General features: G+C 38.9%; 2 protein-coding genes across 3 annotated transcripts; both read left to right on the top strand.

Moving 5' to 3' along the window:
• The first annotated feature begins 563 nt into the window (after positions 1–563).
• On the top strand, positions 564–7,595 carry LOC127349514 (transmembrane and immunoglobulin domain-containing protein 2). 2 transcript variants are annotated; one of them, XM_051375327.1, is made up of 5 exons: positions 564–699; positions 1,035–1,406; positions 1,633–1,746; positions 5,875–5,975; positions 7,393–7,595. In XM_051375327.1, the coding sequence occupies exons 1-5, from the start codon at positions 642–644 to the stop codon at positions 7,450–7,452; spliced, it is 705 nt and encodes a 234-aa protein (XP_051231287.1). In that variant the 5' UTR covers positions 564–641; the 3' UTR covers positions 7,453–7,595. The 2 variants fall into 2 exon arrangements, with proteins under 2 accessions (XP_051231287.1, XP_051231286.1); XM_051375326.1 differs by having other exon boundaries at positions 1,630–1,746.
• Positions 7,596–9,598: 2,003 nt separating this feature from the next.
• Positions 9,599–10,427, top strand: LOC127349521 (protein S100-P-like). The gene is made up of 2 exons (XM_051375335.1): positions 9,599–9,835; positions 10,178–10,427. The coding sequence occupies exons 1-2, from the start codon at positions 9,698–9,700 to the stop codon at positions 10,316–10,318; spliced, it is 279 nt and encodes a 92-aa protein (XP_051231295.1). The 5' UTR covers positions 9,599–9,697; the 3' UTR covers positions 10,319–10,427.
• The last annotated feature ends 6,004 nt before the right edge of the window (positions 10,428–16,431 follow it).

The raw sequence follows: 16,431 nt of genomic DNA, 5'->3' as shown, positions 1-16,431 counted from the left end.
ATCATAATTAGGTAATTCATCTCAGACTCATTCGATTTCCAATGTTTGTCAATATATATTAAGACTTTGTTCACACTTTGGGGACTCCTAGTGGTAGTGCTAAAAAATACACTCTCACAGACAGCAATACATGCAAACAACAAACTCATACATCAGAATAATGTGAGACATACAGCACCTTTAACCAAAGTAAAACTATAGAATACAGTGTATTAAAACAAGTTACAGCTACAAGTTGGATGCTCCAATACTGCTAATTAACTACCAGAAACTAAAATATATCTGGTAAATAGGGATTGGGTTCAGGTTTTAAAATGTTGGACCAATTATGGTCTAGTATATATTTTCACTATGTCTGTCTTCTCCATGAGAACAGAAAATGAATCTCACGTACATCTTCTATTGTGTAGGAACTATAGGGGCCCTTTATCTGAGGGAGGAAGGAGCAGAAGCTGTGGTTGTTCACACGTCTCTGCCAAAAATACAGAGGAACACTGAAGAAAAGATGGTGCCCTGTGTGCTGTGTGTGTGTGTGTGTGTGTGTGTGTGTGTGTGTGTGTGTGTGTGTGCGTGTGCGGTGGGAAGGACTTAGAGCAGCTGTATAGAGATGAGTGTAGTCAGTGTCGTGTCAGTGTGGAAAGATGAAGCTTCTGCTCAGCAGTCTGTTACTCGCCTCTCTCTGTGCACTCTCATCCTGGAGTAAGTACAAACACTTAACCTTTCTCTGTGGCATAGCTGAGTATATGCTAGCATTAGCATTTGAAATATCTGATGATTTGAACAAACATGTTTCAACAGTTTAAATCTTTTGAGCTGGTAAATATGTGTGAGGAGAGATGGAAATTGACCAAAATATTTCTTTATTGTTGGTGCGGCACTATCACTTTGTTAGGTTGATCTGATTCTATATAATGCATATCCTCTGATGTTCTTGAAGCTCAAGTGCCAAAAACTCTACTACTCGCTTCTTAAGTGATGCAATATGTACAGTCTTGTGATAAACTACCAAATCATGTGTCTCTGTCTCTTCACAGGTGTTTCATCAGGCACACTTGTTGTGACCCAGACTCCTGCTGTCTCTGCAATGCAGGGAGAGACAGTAAACGTCAGCTGCTGCTGGACCTGGACAGGGAAGCCTGAAAGAATGAGAGTTGACTGGCTGAAAAATCAAACAAGTGTAAAAAAAGATATTTTCGGCCTGACAAATCAATCCCAAGGATCTCTGCGAATGAACACATCTGACTGCTTAAACTTGACCTTTACGAATATCTCAAGAGAAGATTCAGGGAGATACACCTGCAAAGCGTCTGTGGAGATTCCATTATTAGTTGAGTTTGAAGGAAATGGTACTGTCATCACAGTTACGGCCAGAGAGGCCAGAGAGAACACAACGGACGCAGCAGAAGGTAGGTGACACACCACCAGTAGCTTAACAATGATGCATAAAATGTTTAAAGGCAATCCAAGACGTTGATGTGTAATATGATATGATGTCTGCAAGATTTTAAAAAAGTGCTTCTTGAAATCTTAAATCTTCTTGAAAATTTGTTACACACAAATCACATTTTATGTTAAAAATTTTTTATCCTGTTATTATCATTGTAAAATTTGCATTTCATTTTATCTCAGAAGACAATTCAGAGTCCAGCAATTCTCCACCGCTTCCCCTGATAATCTCCGTGGCCGCAATGGTTCCATTGCTCCTCATTGCTCTCGTCTGTTTCTGCTCTCTGCGAAGGAGACAAGGTACAAGGAAAAATGTAGAAATATCATATCATTCAAGCATCAACTCAATTGATGCATTGTCCTAGATCAAATTGTTGATTCACCCAAATTACAAAAATATCTGTTCTTACTTAACTCTAGTGGTATCTAGAAATGCACATAGTTTCTGTATACGGTTCTGTTTTTTGGTTTATACAGCATTGAAAAATTACATTAAAAAAATCTCTTTCCACACACAGTATTTCTGTTCGTCAGGATAATCCACAGAACATGCTGTTAAAAGTTATGATATGGACTATTTCTATACGAGTCAGAAAATGTTCATAGTGTGGTCTGTATATTATTCAGAGTATCTAGGACACTGCTACTTGAAAGAGATGTCGCTGTTGATTTCTTAAATGTAATTAATTTGATATATTGATGCGATTTTCAGCGCTCTGAAATGACACAAACACAATTCCAATCACTTCAAATTTATAGGGGTTGCAGAAATGTCAGAGATAGGGGCCTCAGTAGCTCACCTAGTAGAACGTGCACAGGTACCAAGGCTGAGTCCAGTTCTGGCCCAGGCTTTTCATTTCGCCCCTTCTCTTGCCTCCCTTTTCTGTCTCTCTTCAGCTGTTTCCTTCCACAAAGGCAAAAGCAGCTTGTAAGTGAGACAATAGATATTTTTTGTACTTTGGGTAGACTAAACCTTAATTCCGTTGACCATACCCTCATCACATTATTTATTCAAGAACAGCAAAAGGGTTGGCACAGTCTTAGATTTACCCACGAGTTTAGATAAATATTATTGGAAGGTTGCAAGCTTCAGCTCATAGTGTGAAACAGAAAAAAAGCCAAAAGCAAAAACTAGTCATTATTGTGCAAAAAGAGTTATAAAGACTTAAAGGAAGAGAAACTTTTGATAACAAAATTAATACAAGATGAAATTATAAGCAACAGTGTGTTTTAAGCAATTACAAATTTAGCGACACAGTATAGCAAACCAATATCTCTATAGAGCAGCAATTAAAGGGGTTAAGTTTGAACTGAACAATAATAAACCTTACTGTGCTTAAAGGGGGACCAATAGGATCTTAAAATAAATGCATTAATTTATTTTTTGGTTGCGCAAAAACACAAATCCATCATCCATCATCCATCAGACACGGAGTAACATTAGAGTTTTTAGAGTTTAGAGTCATGTTACTGGCAATCTAATGTGCATGCATGGCCAGTGTTCAATCTCCTTTTACCACTGTTTTGGTCTCTACTTCTGAGGACAATATCTGGCTCTTTGGTAGCTAAATGCTCTGTTATGTTCACTACTAGTCATCAGTGTTTGGCTAGTTACTAAAAAGTTATTTATATATAACTTATTACTCTTTGAAAAAATAAATATAATTACTTTACTTATTACTCCCTGCCAACAGTAGTTCCTTACACTACTAGTTGCATTACTTTTCTGCTACTGAAGACTCACACAAAATTGGTAATTGTATCCTTTCACCCCCAAATTCTGACTTACGACGATTAAAATTCAGTTTCGTTTGTTAAAATCAAAGTAATTAATATTTCCAGCAGCTGTAAGAGTTTCCATCTTTCAAACTAGTTTCCTCCATGATACAAAAATAAATCCAAGGATGTGATTGGATTGTTGCATTTTAAATCAGCAGAGGCTGACAACAAAAGTAATATTGTAACTAATAATTTTTTGGACGAGTAAGAAATGTATTAGCAATTACTTACACCACTAATTACTTGGAAAGGTAATATTATTACTGTATTATTATTACTAATAATTGGTGCTAGGCAATGATTAAAATTTTTAATCGCGATTAATCGCAGAAGTCGTTAGTCGTACTGCTATATGAACAAAAGTGCAATAACATTTGGTTTTCACTTATACACAACTTTACACTTTAACCAAAGAGGTGCTTTTTAACAGCAGTATTCCCTTTACACAGTAACAGTTAAAAAATGTCTTGCACTATCTGTACTCAGTGTGCTGACTTTATTTGAAATGTTCCACTGCTGGGCAAGCAATATGTCTCTCTTCTGTTTTCATTACAGTCAGAGCATGTGAATGCAGCTCCCACTGTCCATCAATATAATGCACTGTAACTCTGAGGTAACTATGGTTACCCAGTGATGTCCAGTAGTCTCCAGTGAGAGCAACAGTTGGTGAACGTTGTAAGGACGTCACTTTTGTAGTCCTCTCCTTTTCATACAACTCGTGCATTCTTCTTGTGATGGTGCCTCTTGAGGGAGACTCATAGTGCTGTCATTCGTTGCGATCCTATCTTCCACAATACTAATCGTCCTGCAGTTTGTAGCTATCCACTATGGCATTTGTTAGCTTGTCTTGCTTTTGTTTATCTATACTTCTCCCACACACTGCGTCCAACGTAGTCTGCCGAAGCCTCCCTCCACTCCCCTCCTGTGACCCATGCTTTGTATGGATGTTGTATTCAGAGCCAGTGAGCAACGGACTTATACAATACTAATAATAATAAAAAAAACGTAATAAAGTAATCAAATAATTGTCAGCGTTAATTAATGAATGTGTTAAGGCGTTAACTTGCCCAGCCCTACTAATAATTAAGTTAATGCCCAACACCACTAGTCACTAACTTTATGCTGTCTGCCATTTGGTACTGGACAGGTATTATACAGTGGGTTTATCATTGAAACTGCTGCCTCCTGTGTCTGGAAACAATGTTAATGAGAGCAATAAGAGTGAACTGGGAAGCTGTGGGTTTCAAAGCAAAACAATGAGTTAAAAAACACTAAAATGTTCTCTGCCGAGGGGTCTCTTTGCATTTGTTACTACAAGTGACCCCTTTCACAGTGTGTCTTCATCTGACCAATTGTTAACATAAAGATATTGATTAGAACAGGTTTAAAGACAACGTAGGTAAGCAGAATATGGAGAGAGAAAGAGAGAGAGAAATGGTCTTTCCATTCAGACCTGGTTAAAATCGTAGTAGAATTCTGTTAGAAAAGTTAGAATAGAGTCATTTGACGGTAGAAAACCAAAGGGCATGAAAAAATTACACTAATAACCATTTATAGAAAAAAATACTTCTTAACTGAACAAAGACAACATCACAACCTTGTTTATTTCCTCTTCAAAATTCAAAACACAAACTTCACTCACTTAATGTTAGGTGGATGAATATCTGATCACTGTAGAGTTTGGAGGACCAAAATGAGTCTTTCCGATTTTTAGTCTAGAAATCTGGTTTTATATTGCCCCGCATATATCATTCTGATATTTTCCAGGTTTCTGATTGTCTACAGCGCTACTCTTTGACTCACATCCAGCAAATCTGTCATTTCTGTACAGACTGAGTCATCTCAAAGTTGAGCATTTACCCAGGGTTACGGGCTGGCTGTACCACTCAGTTGGAGTTAGCTAATCCATCTAATTTAATTCTTGTCAGCAAGACCATCATAAAATGATTAGCCATCAGATATTTTGTTCAACTGTCAAACTATTATGTAACATGAATTGTTGTTGGGGCAACCTGCACTTTTATGTAGATTTATGCTTCACGTAACCTTAAATTACTTTGACAACTGGAATTCTACAAGTGTGTTTACCGAGGCAGTTCTTGGAGTTCACAAGGTTTTACCACAAACTATGACAAGGTATCATTTCAGTGAGAAATGTACGCGACCAAGAATTGAACCCTGTGGCACACCATGGATGATGTCTTCTGAAAATGATGAGGAATTGTTCATAGCAATGGGGTTAGCTCTAGGGGATGTGTATTATTTGAGCAAACTTTGCGCTGCTGAGGGTGGGAATAATGTTTTTAGAGATGAGAGCAATAGTTTCCACAGGGCACCACTTGTCATTGTCTGTTAGCAGTGCAATGAGCCATGAATGAGACCTCCTGAAGGCTCCAGGCCCCCATGGTATATTAGTGGTATTAGCCTTGTAGGTTCAGTAATGGCAGTAATAATACTTGTAACAGAAGTAAACAGTGGTAGAGACAAGCTGTAGTTACTGTAATACACAGTTAAGTGAAAATGAATCTCAAGTGTGGTGCCTCTATGTATTTTTGTAGTAGCATTTTGTGCAAAAATCCAATTCTATTAATCATTTGGCTATGTATATGTGTGTGTGTGTGTGTGTGTGTGTGTGTGTGTGTCCCACAGCCCAAGCAGCCAGGGTGATCTACGAGGTTCCCCATACTGACTCTGAGGTGGCAGAAATGGACAAACACAGCACCACTTCCTCCAGAGGCTCTTCTCAGTGGGTGAGTCAAATCTACAAAGACACAAATCTACAAAGACACTAGCAAACAAAAAAAGTCAGCATTTTCAAATAAATATGTGGCGTTATTAGACTGGCAAGGTTTTTGTTCCCTTTTGTTGAGTGTGGTGAAAAAGGAATCGAAATGAGCTTAAGGGGGAGAATACACTCACATACAACAGTCTTAGCCACACTGTGACCTGATGTGCGTTCATTGCCCTTTTAGTCAACATTACATCCTTTCCTAAATTCAGTCTTAGATAGTTTTTAAACAACCTGTTCAAATTTTCTAAACTCTTCCCAGACTTGCTTTCTATGATATATAATCTGTGTGAGTTGTAGTGTGAGACAGGTTGGGTAACGTGGTGAATTGTGTGAACATGCATTCATAGACCTACTCTTTAAAGACGCAACAGAACCAAATGTTATAAAGCAAGCTATACTAAACCACAGTTCCACTCCCACTCACCAATGCGATAAGTCAACGTTGTAGCGATATAAAAGCAATGTGAGTTTCCAGCCTTATTTGTTCACTAATTTATCAGATGTTCTTACTTCAGTCAGCCTCTTTTCAGAAGTTCACTCAGTCACAGAGCTTTGTGGCATCGGCACATCAGGTCTGATTAAGTCTCCTGGCTAACCGGTACTAGACATCATAAATAGGCTGGTTTTCCAGCAGTTCACCAGGCTCAAAATCAAACCCAACCGGTTGTGTTCGCAGCATTTCACTTGTTCCCCAATCAGAATGTCAACAAAAGACACTGGTGTCTAAAAACCATATGGACAGGAAAGAGGAAGAGAGAGAGAAAACTCTGGCCTCAGAACATATAATTTTTTGCGGAGCATAAGGCCAAACTGAGGGGGCACGGTGGCCATGGCCGTCACCTCTGTGATATTCCTGCCCTGCTCACTGCTATAGTACTTTATGAGATTGTACTTTGTAGAATTGTTGTATTAGACTAAATTATATTGTATGTATATTTCTTTCCACCTCATTGACATACATGGAGGGGCAATACAATCCTGTAAAAAAACACCGCAATCTACATGCTTGATACATTGTCAGAAACAATTAAAATATTTAATCAGGATATGATTTAATACGCAGCTTGTCGTACTGGACCACAGTGCAGAGGTTTATTGTCAGTTTGAATTATAACATCTGGTTTAACTCTGTACTTAACGCAGTAAATTCCAGTTTTGAGACATTGTTATGAAATATAACTGACATCCTGTTTGTGACTAATAGCGCCTATTGCTCACGCCTACTCAAATTTATATCACAGACATTAGCAAATGTCTTCTGTCGACCTTTGCACACCACAAAAGCAGGCTTTTTAATGTTACCCTTATTTGACACTTTTTGATGTACTACCTATACAGCGTAACGTGTAATTGTTTTATTTCTCTGTCTCTTTCAGTGTCAGGTACCAGTGTATGAATCCTTCGATTACTTTGAACGTGTGCAGACAAAAGAGTGAAGATCCTCATCCTCCAGGATTTTCCTTCCCTACTTTGCAGCATGTATATCTTATGCGTCCATTATACCTTTGCCTGAATTATGTAAATGATTTTATATGAGTGTAAATATTTTTTATTTTTTATATAAACTAAGTCTCATCCATCTTTGTGGTCTTAATTCATTTCAATGATGTTATGGTGTGTGTGTGTGTGCATTTATCGACAGTTTTATTTAAATTACATGCTTTTCTTTTTGACTTGATCATGCTACCAGCTAGTCAGGGGTCTACATCAATGAGTGCCACTGATCATACAGCAAATATGCAGGTTTCACAATGACTTCAAGTCATGATAAGGACGCTGGGTGGAAACTGTGGTGTTACAGGGTTCCTGCATAAGAGGTCAATGACAGGAAATGGAAACAGTGCCTGTGACAGTTGGGGTAGTTTGTTGCTGGCCTTATTGTGTACATCTTCATTACACAAGCCACATGAATCTGCATCAACAAGCGACTCTTACCGTTAATACAATTTGCTTGATGCCATATTTTACTATCCTTATCTTCATATTACGCATCTCTCAACACATGTGCTCTGTTGTGTTCATTTTCTAAAGTTTTCAGAGATCACTTTGGTAAAACCCCGTTAGAATTAGACTCAAATGAATGAGTTACCAATACTAGTCTTATGAACAAGTCTTGGCATAGCAAGGAAATCACTCCAGCATTAGCTAGTATTTATGTCCTAGGTCATGTTGCTGGCCAGCAGCAGTTCATTTTGGACATTTTGACGCTGCATACAAATAAAAACAGATTTCATTTTGAAACAGGCTTTGTTTTACTAAAGAAATAATAAAGTTAAGTTTTTCCCTGGTTCGCCCGTTATGGACGGCCCTGCTTGTAGGAAGTAACTATAAAAAATATAGATTATGACCAAGCACTCAATACACATTAATCATTTAGGAGGATCTATTGGCAGAAAAGGAATACATAATATTCTAAGGTATGTTTTTATTAGTGTATAAAACCCTCGAATATGGGAGTCGTTGTGCTTCCATTACCTTAGAATGAGCTGTTTTTATCTACTGTGTGGTACTATGACCTGATTTTGGTGTCACATGTCTTCAACATAATTTATTACAAATGTGAAAATAGTGACTAACAGGGACATAAATACTGGATGAGGGCCTACTGATTGCCTCAAAAACTCAGTGAGAGACAGAGACACTTTGACCCAGTGACTCAGCCAGACTGACTGTTAGACTGTTAAAGGGTGAAAGAGAGAGAGACACTCCTTCATTCATGGGTACAAACAAAACTTACAGTATCCTACCCCTTACCTGCAAAATGTGTTAACCACCACACCGTGTGAATAAACCTTTAGCATACTTTCACACAGTTTCATTCGCTTGCAGACATTGCTTTTGCTTTGATGGCCATCGGCTTGTTTAAGCCCATTGTTTATATAGGCTGATATTAAACATTACATATTATTTAACCAAGATATGTTTTAGTGGAGGGGGACTTTAAACGCATCCTGCAGTAAAATATTGCAACACCAAAATGTGGGGCCTTTTTAGTAATATTTCTTTCTCATTGTGTGTGTGATGTAATCTGTAGCAGCCAGAGCAGCGCTCCAACTGAGTTGCTGGTTTTATGACCAGAGAAATGCTTTTACACAGAATATCTTACATAAACTGATGTTGTTTCCAGGAAACCAGGCCAGGCCAGGGGACCAGAAGAAACAGAAACATCTGAGCAAGCATGCACACTGGTGTATATTTGTTGTTCAAACTTTCCTCTTGTGGTTCATATCTACCTTTATGCTGCAGCACAGACAACCCCCAACCACAGCAGATGCAGTGACACTGGGTTTAGATGTGTACTGTATATGTGTGTGTATCATCTGATAGTACCCAAAGCTCGCATAGCACCTTCATTAAGATTGACTTTGTGCCAAACTAAACAAATCACAGAATTTATTGCCTTTGTGGTTTAGTTGATGAAATATACTCCCCTTAAATCAACAGGTAAAGGACTAAAGCTCCCTGTCTATGAGGTAATATGTACACTGGGCGTTGTAGCATTGAGATTGTGTTGACACAGTTGGAGCCACCACCTATATCAAACACACCATTTCTTTAACCTACCTACCAGGTATAAAAAGAGTTGTCTCTCTCCGACCTCCACTCCCGACACATCGACAGCTCTGTCAACCACTGTTAATTTTCCTCTTTACCGTAGTAACCACCTCTTAAGCAGCAACCATGACCCAGCTAGAGACAGCCATGGCCATCCTGATGAAGACCTTTGATAAGTATGCTGCTGGCGACAGCAACAAGGACACCCTAAGCAAAGCCGAGGCCAAGACGCTGCTGGAGACGGAGCTGCCTGGACTGCTCAAGGTACCGTACGCCGCTGGGGAGTCCAGGATAACTGTGCTGAGGAGGGTGGAAGGTTTTGAAACATAATGATGATCACTGATCACTAAAAACAAAAAACCATGACAGATTTTTGCAAGCAGTCTCCACAACTTTAAAGATAATGATAATGTTTGCTGTTGTGCATTGGATGTTTTTGTTGGATTTTGCATTCTTTTTACTTTTGCTTAAAGTTTAAAGAGTCTCTCCCATCATTGTGTAATGCCCCAACATTAAGTTATTGACATTTCTACATGCAAGAAATGCATACAGTAGTATAATGTAGTATTGTAACAGTATTAATGTTCTTTTGTTTGTTCTGTGCAGGCAGCGAAGAACCCAGGTGAGGTGGAGAAGCTGCTGAAGGGTCTGGATTTTAATGGCGACTCAGAGGTTGACTTCAGCGAATTCGTGGTGTTGGTCGCTGCTCTCACCTGCGCCTGCCACAACCGCCCTACCAAGAAGTGAGCAGCGCGACCGCACCCTGGGACGGGGCCCAACGGCGGCAACAACGGCAAAATCCCTGTATAGTGACTTGTTTCTCTAACAACTGAATAAATGAATTTATTTACCTGTGCATGGCTGGTGTGTGTGTATTGTGTGACTGCATGTGAAATCATGAGTAATAAGAATATGGTAAGGAAGAATATATTTATATGTTCAAAAATTCTAATTGTTACATGCTCTGCTTTGGTTGGGAACATTTCAAAATCAGAGCAATGTGTTGTAATCAAGCTTAAAACCAGACTGGTTTTAGTTCCTTAATATAAAGTTCCTCAAAATGTGTGTGTGATAAAATTATGGCCATACACACAACACTAAAAATTTAAATTAAAATATTTACAATATGACAAAACAATATGCATATGTTTAAGTAATTTCCCCCTGAGACAAGTATTTCTGATTCTGATTGTGATTCTGATGTCATATAGAAAAGTATAAGAATATCCATATGTAACTACTCAAAAGTGTTAAAGATACAAGCATATAACAAACAAGACTATGATTGACATTGCATGTGGGAGATGGATAGGAAATGGTTTTTAAGGTGCTGTAGGTGGCCAGATAGCCTCTCTCATGTTAGAACAATGACTAGACTTCCTGTCTAACTAGGACAGGAGGGGCCATGCATGTGAAACTAAAAGTCCCGCCTTCTTAGAATTCTCTGATGAAAAGATCAAAATCAAGAGGTTTTCAGCTGCTTATTGGTTGAGAAAAAAACACTTGTACAAGCCTTGATGAAGCCATCTCAAGCTTAAAACGAAAAGGTGACGTGAAGTGCGTCGATACGAGGGCTTCAGCAGCAAACAGCTGAGGGTAGCATTGCCATAACCTCGTGCTGCCAGGCGTGCGCTCATTTGCAAAAAATCTCGAGCGAGTGGTCAGAGCGGTGGGTTTCTGACACAACAGGATCAACCACATACAACGTATGTCGCTGCTTCACAAACAGCACAAGTGTGTTAGCAGTTACGCAAGGGCCGATTTCTGACTCCCACACAAAACTCCACACAAAAACATCAATCGTTACACCATGTTCAAGTAGAGGAAAATCTGTAGAATTACACAACAGCTACAACTGCAATGTAAGCTGATATTGCACACTAAGCCTGACTGGAGTCGATGTGTGGCCTCCTGCATTGTGATTAGTCAGAGGTGGCAGGCGTGAGAAAAACAACAGTGAGATTTAGAGACTCAAAGATACTAGAGGGGAACCTTTTGAAACCTAGTTTGTTAATCCTCCGATCAGAGGCATCAAGCTGCCTCTTAATCCCCGTCTGTGGATCTCTCGTTCTGTCTTTAGGTCAGGTCAACGCTCTATTAGCCCACCAGGGAGCACTGGCCAAGTAACACACTTTCTCTAGCCGGGGCAGTTGTGTAATTACAGAATGCCTGTGCCGCCCTCTAGTGGCAGCTGCAACTCTGCACTTTCACAAACCAGTATTGAAATCAGCGTTTTCTAACAGGCACTAAGAAGTGCAGAGGTTCATTGTTATCATTAGTGCCATCATGAATCACTGCTGCCATCCTGAACCAGTCACTGCGTCTGGATTCATGAGTTCCCTTTCCTGTTTGACTGTAGGCAATTTGACTGCGCAGGCCGAGTCCAAGGCCTCACAGTGCTGTTTGTGGAACGTGGTTCGGCCTGTAATCGGCTTGCAAGGTCATTAAGCTCAGACTTTCCTCTCTCCACTTCCCCTCTCTCCCTCTCTCTCTCTCTCTCTCTCTCTCTCTCTCTCTCTCTCTCTCTCTCTCTCTCTCTCCCTCTGTGTGTGGGGCATTATAAAGGCTTATGGGGATTAGGTGTCCAGAGTGGAGGAGGATGTGGCTCTGGAGTCAGGAGATACAGGTGGGAAGGAAAAGTGTGGTGGGGTGAGGAGTTTGCTGTATTTTGTGGTGCATGTGTTCTCCAATATTTTTCCATCTTTTACAGTATTTTGATGTTTATTTGTCTGGTTATATGTTCTTACTGCATTATTAGCAATACATTATGTGCACAGAAGCACAAATGCATTACATTTCTATAGCCTACACCATTGGCTCTCAACCTGGGGCCCAGGAATCCCCAGGGGTCCTTGAGGGGATTTCAGGGGGTCCCCAGAAAAGTGGGGAATATTTAAATATCACTGTTATTTCATTGACTAGTAGTAAGCCCATTGCGAGAATGTATAAGAACGACCATTCTGTTCTTAGGTTTGACACTGTTCACTGTTAGCCTGTTAAACTACACTATGACCAGCGCTTTTCAAAGTGGGAGGCAGACCTCCTCGGGGGGGGGGGCCTCCAAACAGTTTCAGGGGAAGCTCACTGAATGGAAGTGAAATTATTAGTTATTACATAAGCTACTAAAAGGAGATCACATGGAATAGCCTAAATGTGTTTGATTTGGTTAAAAGATTACTTCAAGTTTTTAAATGCCGTGTTTGAGGGGTGGCCCACAGTGTCAGACACATGTTATGAAATACTGGTCTGTGGACTGATTTGTATCAGTTTTTGGGGGCCATGACACCACTATGGTTGAGATCCACTGGCATACACTTTATATGTATTTTTATATGATAAAGTGATATCATTTCTACTATGTCTTTTAAAGCAAGTTTTATTGACAAACTGAATGTGAGAAACTTGAAAATAGCTTTTTAAATATATGGTTTTGGTAAATATGGTTTTAAAGTGGTTCAATCTCACAATTACTGTATGTTCTCACGTGCTTATATGATTCAAATCCTTGTGGCCTTTCTTTGCTTCCATATAAAGAATTAAAGTTAGTAAGTTTAATAACCGTCAATAAAGCCACTACAAAGCATTTATTAAGTATGCCCTATTAGAAAGTGCAAATATATTTTATTATAGCCTACCCATATTAAATATTATTATGATTGAATTCTCTTCTAGTTTTTGCTGAGATGGTCTTCCACACACTGTAAAACCAGATAAGTTAATTTAACTCAAAAGAATTTAAGTAAAACTAACTATATTTTGTAAGTTACAAAAACATTCTTAATGAATTGGTGTTAGTAACTGTAAGTGACAGAGAATTTTGTATTTTTTATTTATACCCTGAAGAAAAAATACCTAGTAAAAAGTACTTAATCAAGAATGTTTTCCAAGAAACAAAATTTACATTGTGTCACATTAATTTTCTTATGTAATCTGTTTCAACAATTGTTTTTAGTTAAAATGACTTTACAGTGTATATAAGTACTAAACTATATGCAGGCTTGATGGTAGGTCTTCCAATAGGCTTCAATCTCAAACCGTGTTAATGCAACATGTTTGTGGTCAGACACCCACCCACACACACACACACACACACACACACACACACACACACACACTCTGCGTAGCTTGGTCCACGTGAGGAGGTAGAGCAGTTATGAATACTTCATTCTGTTTTAAAGCCACACATCTCTGGTCATATGAGCTGCCGGGGTGTCCAGCTCATCTCGTGGCCTGACTTTAGCAGGAGAAACACGATAAACACACTGCTGCTCTTTGTCTCCGTACTTTAACCAAGTGTGTTTTCTTGTCCTGGCAGGCGTCATGGGGCGTCACTGGGTTTTACTGAGGGATCGATGTAAGTCTGCTACCACTGAAAGGCTGCTTGACACATGACTGTTTGACTCATGGCCTGGTTTTATTATTGGTTGTGTCATTTTCCAACTTTGTGATGTTGTGTCATCAGTGTAGAGGTAAACATCAAATGTGTAAAATATGACCATTAGATTTTGATCAACAACAGAAAAACAACAAAAATAAACACTAAATGAACAAGATGGGGACATTAAAGGTGCTCTAATTCATGTTTGTATATTAAATATAGGGCAAATGTAGGCGTCACTCACAGTGAGAAACCCACAGAGTTATCACCTGACTTTGCAGTTACCCATAGTTCTCTATGACACAGTGAATATTAGACTTACATTCATCAGGTCATCTTATGCACTGAATATTGAATGCATTTTGAGTATTTATATAGAAAATAAATGCTTATGTGTATTCCTTTAATTCAAGATAGTTATTAATAATATAGAAAACACTAGTTATAGGTATTTTCTAGCCACGCAACTTTTCTTGCTGTGAGGTGACAGTGCTAACCATTGAGCCACCCTGCCGCCTCGAAACTGAGGTTTTGCCATTGATATTGACACAAGATTTAATTGCCATAACTGGCAATTTCTCATGTATATAAAAGCCTCAACTTCTCTTTTTGTCAAAATGTGACACATTGTGTACTTATTAAAGCTGGATAGTTAGAAAATTCTGACTTTGCTGCCCCTACTGGAACTATGAAAAAAGACAGCAATGCATACTGATACACAAATCAGACCTATAAACAGCAAGAAGAAATGGGCTAAAAGCAACACACTGAATTCACCAATATTCACTGGGATGGTCTATTTCCTTTTAAAGAGAAAAACTTTATGTCATCAGAATAAGGTTAAAGATGCTATAATCACATAAACATTTTACACACAGGAGCACTGAATAGTGAATTAAGGAGTTTTACTTGAATTTAATTGAAAGAATCATTTTTCAACCTTACTGCTATGAATTGGTCATATGACTACATGACACTTTCAAAATCCTCTCACTGGGGATGTAAGCATGGGCTCATTATGTAATCATTGTCTTAGCTAGACAAAAGATGATAGTGAAACCAAAATCTGTCACCCGGTGGATGATCTGTCTGAGTTTTTATGACGGACGGATAAATGGGGCTTTAAATTCCAGCAGTCAAAGCCATGTGAGACGTTCATAGCTGAAATAGTTGAGTCTTAATAACTCAGCAACTGGAATTAGCTATGTGTTCATTTGCTAATTGATCTTAATGGGCGTGTCATTAGCCTTTACCCTACAACCTGTCTCCCAGGAATGACCTGTTGACTGCGTTTGTGGACTACTAAACAGTTGCCATGCAGGGCTTATACAACATACCAGCGAGTTCCTCCCATACCACACATTCCTTTTAACTTACTGTCACTGAGGCTATTTCTGTGCAACAGGACTCTATCAGTCTGCTTTAAAGATCTGTCTCCATCTCTGAATGCTGATTTTATGAGCGACACTGACTGTCTCTGCCGTCACGCGTCTCTTTTACACAATATGTGTGGCTTACTGATAACATTGTGTTGTCTTTATCAACATGACCAAGAAGCTCCAAAAGGCTTTACAATGTGATAGAGGGAAAGAAACCCAAAACAGCCCTAACTCCTACCAGACAGTAGTGTCAGCACTGTCACCTTTGACCTGCACACGTGATAAGCAGGTTCATGATGCGATAGGAACTTTAGTTGGGTTGCAGCTTATCTGCTCCAACTTTTTGGAAACCTGGGATAATGATATATCATGTTTACCATCCTAGGATTGTGGAGGACCAGGTTTAAAACCAACCAAAAAGGAGAATGAGGAGTTCACTAGAACATGCTTCCATTTGATCTGTGTCATGTCATTGGATTTTAGCAGCTGAGCACTCAGTTCAAAGCGTACAGACTGGATAGAATACATCCAGAGATGTGAAGGTACATAATTAAGTTTAGCTCTGTTAGGCTCAGTTAGCGGTCATCTAGACAAACAACTTCCAACAGCTCCAATATAGAAAAATAACAATTATACGACTCTCAGTTCATTTGTATGAATTTATAGCTGCTAAATGTACACCATTAATTTACCTAATGTGTATTCATGCAAGCTTAAAGAACTACATTTTGACTTCCAGCAACTCTAAAACATTTGAATAAGAGGTTGACTAAAGCTAAATGCTTCTGCAAAGAACCCACCTCCCACATCTCAACTACATGTTGCTCAGACCTGCACATCTAGTAAGCAGATTAATTGATTCCATTCCTGTCAAGAAGCAGGTTTGAAACAGAGACAAAAATGACAGCAATGTAGCATAGAAGTATGAAATCAGCTGGCACCATTTGTGCAGCCCAGAGAAGCATAATTCTAGATTAAAGATGACACAATCTAGATGATCTGATATAAGATCTAGATCTGTGGGGGCCCTAGGATACACACATATACTTACATATATCACATCTTATTATAATAGAATATCTTTTTTTAAACGTTTTTGCCAT

This window comes from Dicentrarchus labrax, unplaced genomic scaffold, assembly GCF_905237075.1.
Source record: "Dicentrarchus labrax unplaced genomic scaffold, dlabrax2021, whole genome shotgun sequence".
Classification (NCBI taxonomy): Eukaryota; Metazoa; Chordata; class Actinopteri; family Moronidae; genus Dicentrarchus; species Dicentrarchus labrax.
The sequence above is the reverse complement of the archived record's forward strand: the minus strand, read 5'-3'. Positions and strand labels throughout refer to the sequence as shown.

What these genes read in the sequence shown, in the direction of transcription:
- LOC127349514 (XM_051375326.1), top strand. Translation starts at nt 642, where the DNA reads ATGAAGCTTCTGCTCAGCAGTCTGTTACTCGCCTCTCTCTGTGCACTC. An exon ending in CTGTGCACTCTCATCCTGGA is followed by an intron (nt 700 to 1,034) that starts GTAAGTACAAAC and finishes GTCTCTTCACAG; the next exon opens with GTGTTTCATCAGGCACACTT. An exon ending in CACAACGGACGCAGCAGAAG is followed by an intron (nt 1,407 to 1,629) that starts GTAGGTGACACA and finishes ATTTTATCTCAG; the next exon opens with AAGACAATTCAGAGTCCAGC.
- LOC127349521 (XM_051375335.1), top strand. Translation starts at nt 9,698, where the DNA reads ATGACCCAGCTAGAGACAGCCATGGCCATCCTGATGAAGACCTTTGAT. An exon ending in AGCTGCCTGGACTGCTCAAG is followed by an intron (nt 9,836 to 10,177) that starts GTACCGTACGCC and finishes TGTTCTGTGCAG; the next exon opens with GCAGCGAAGAACCCAGGTGA.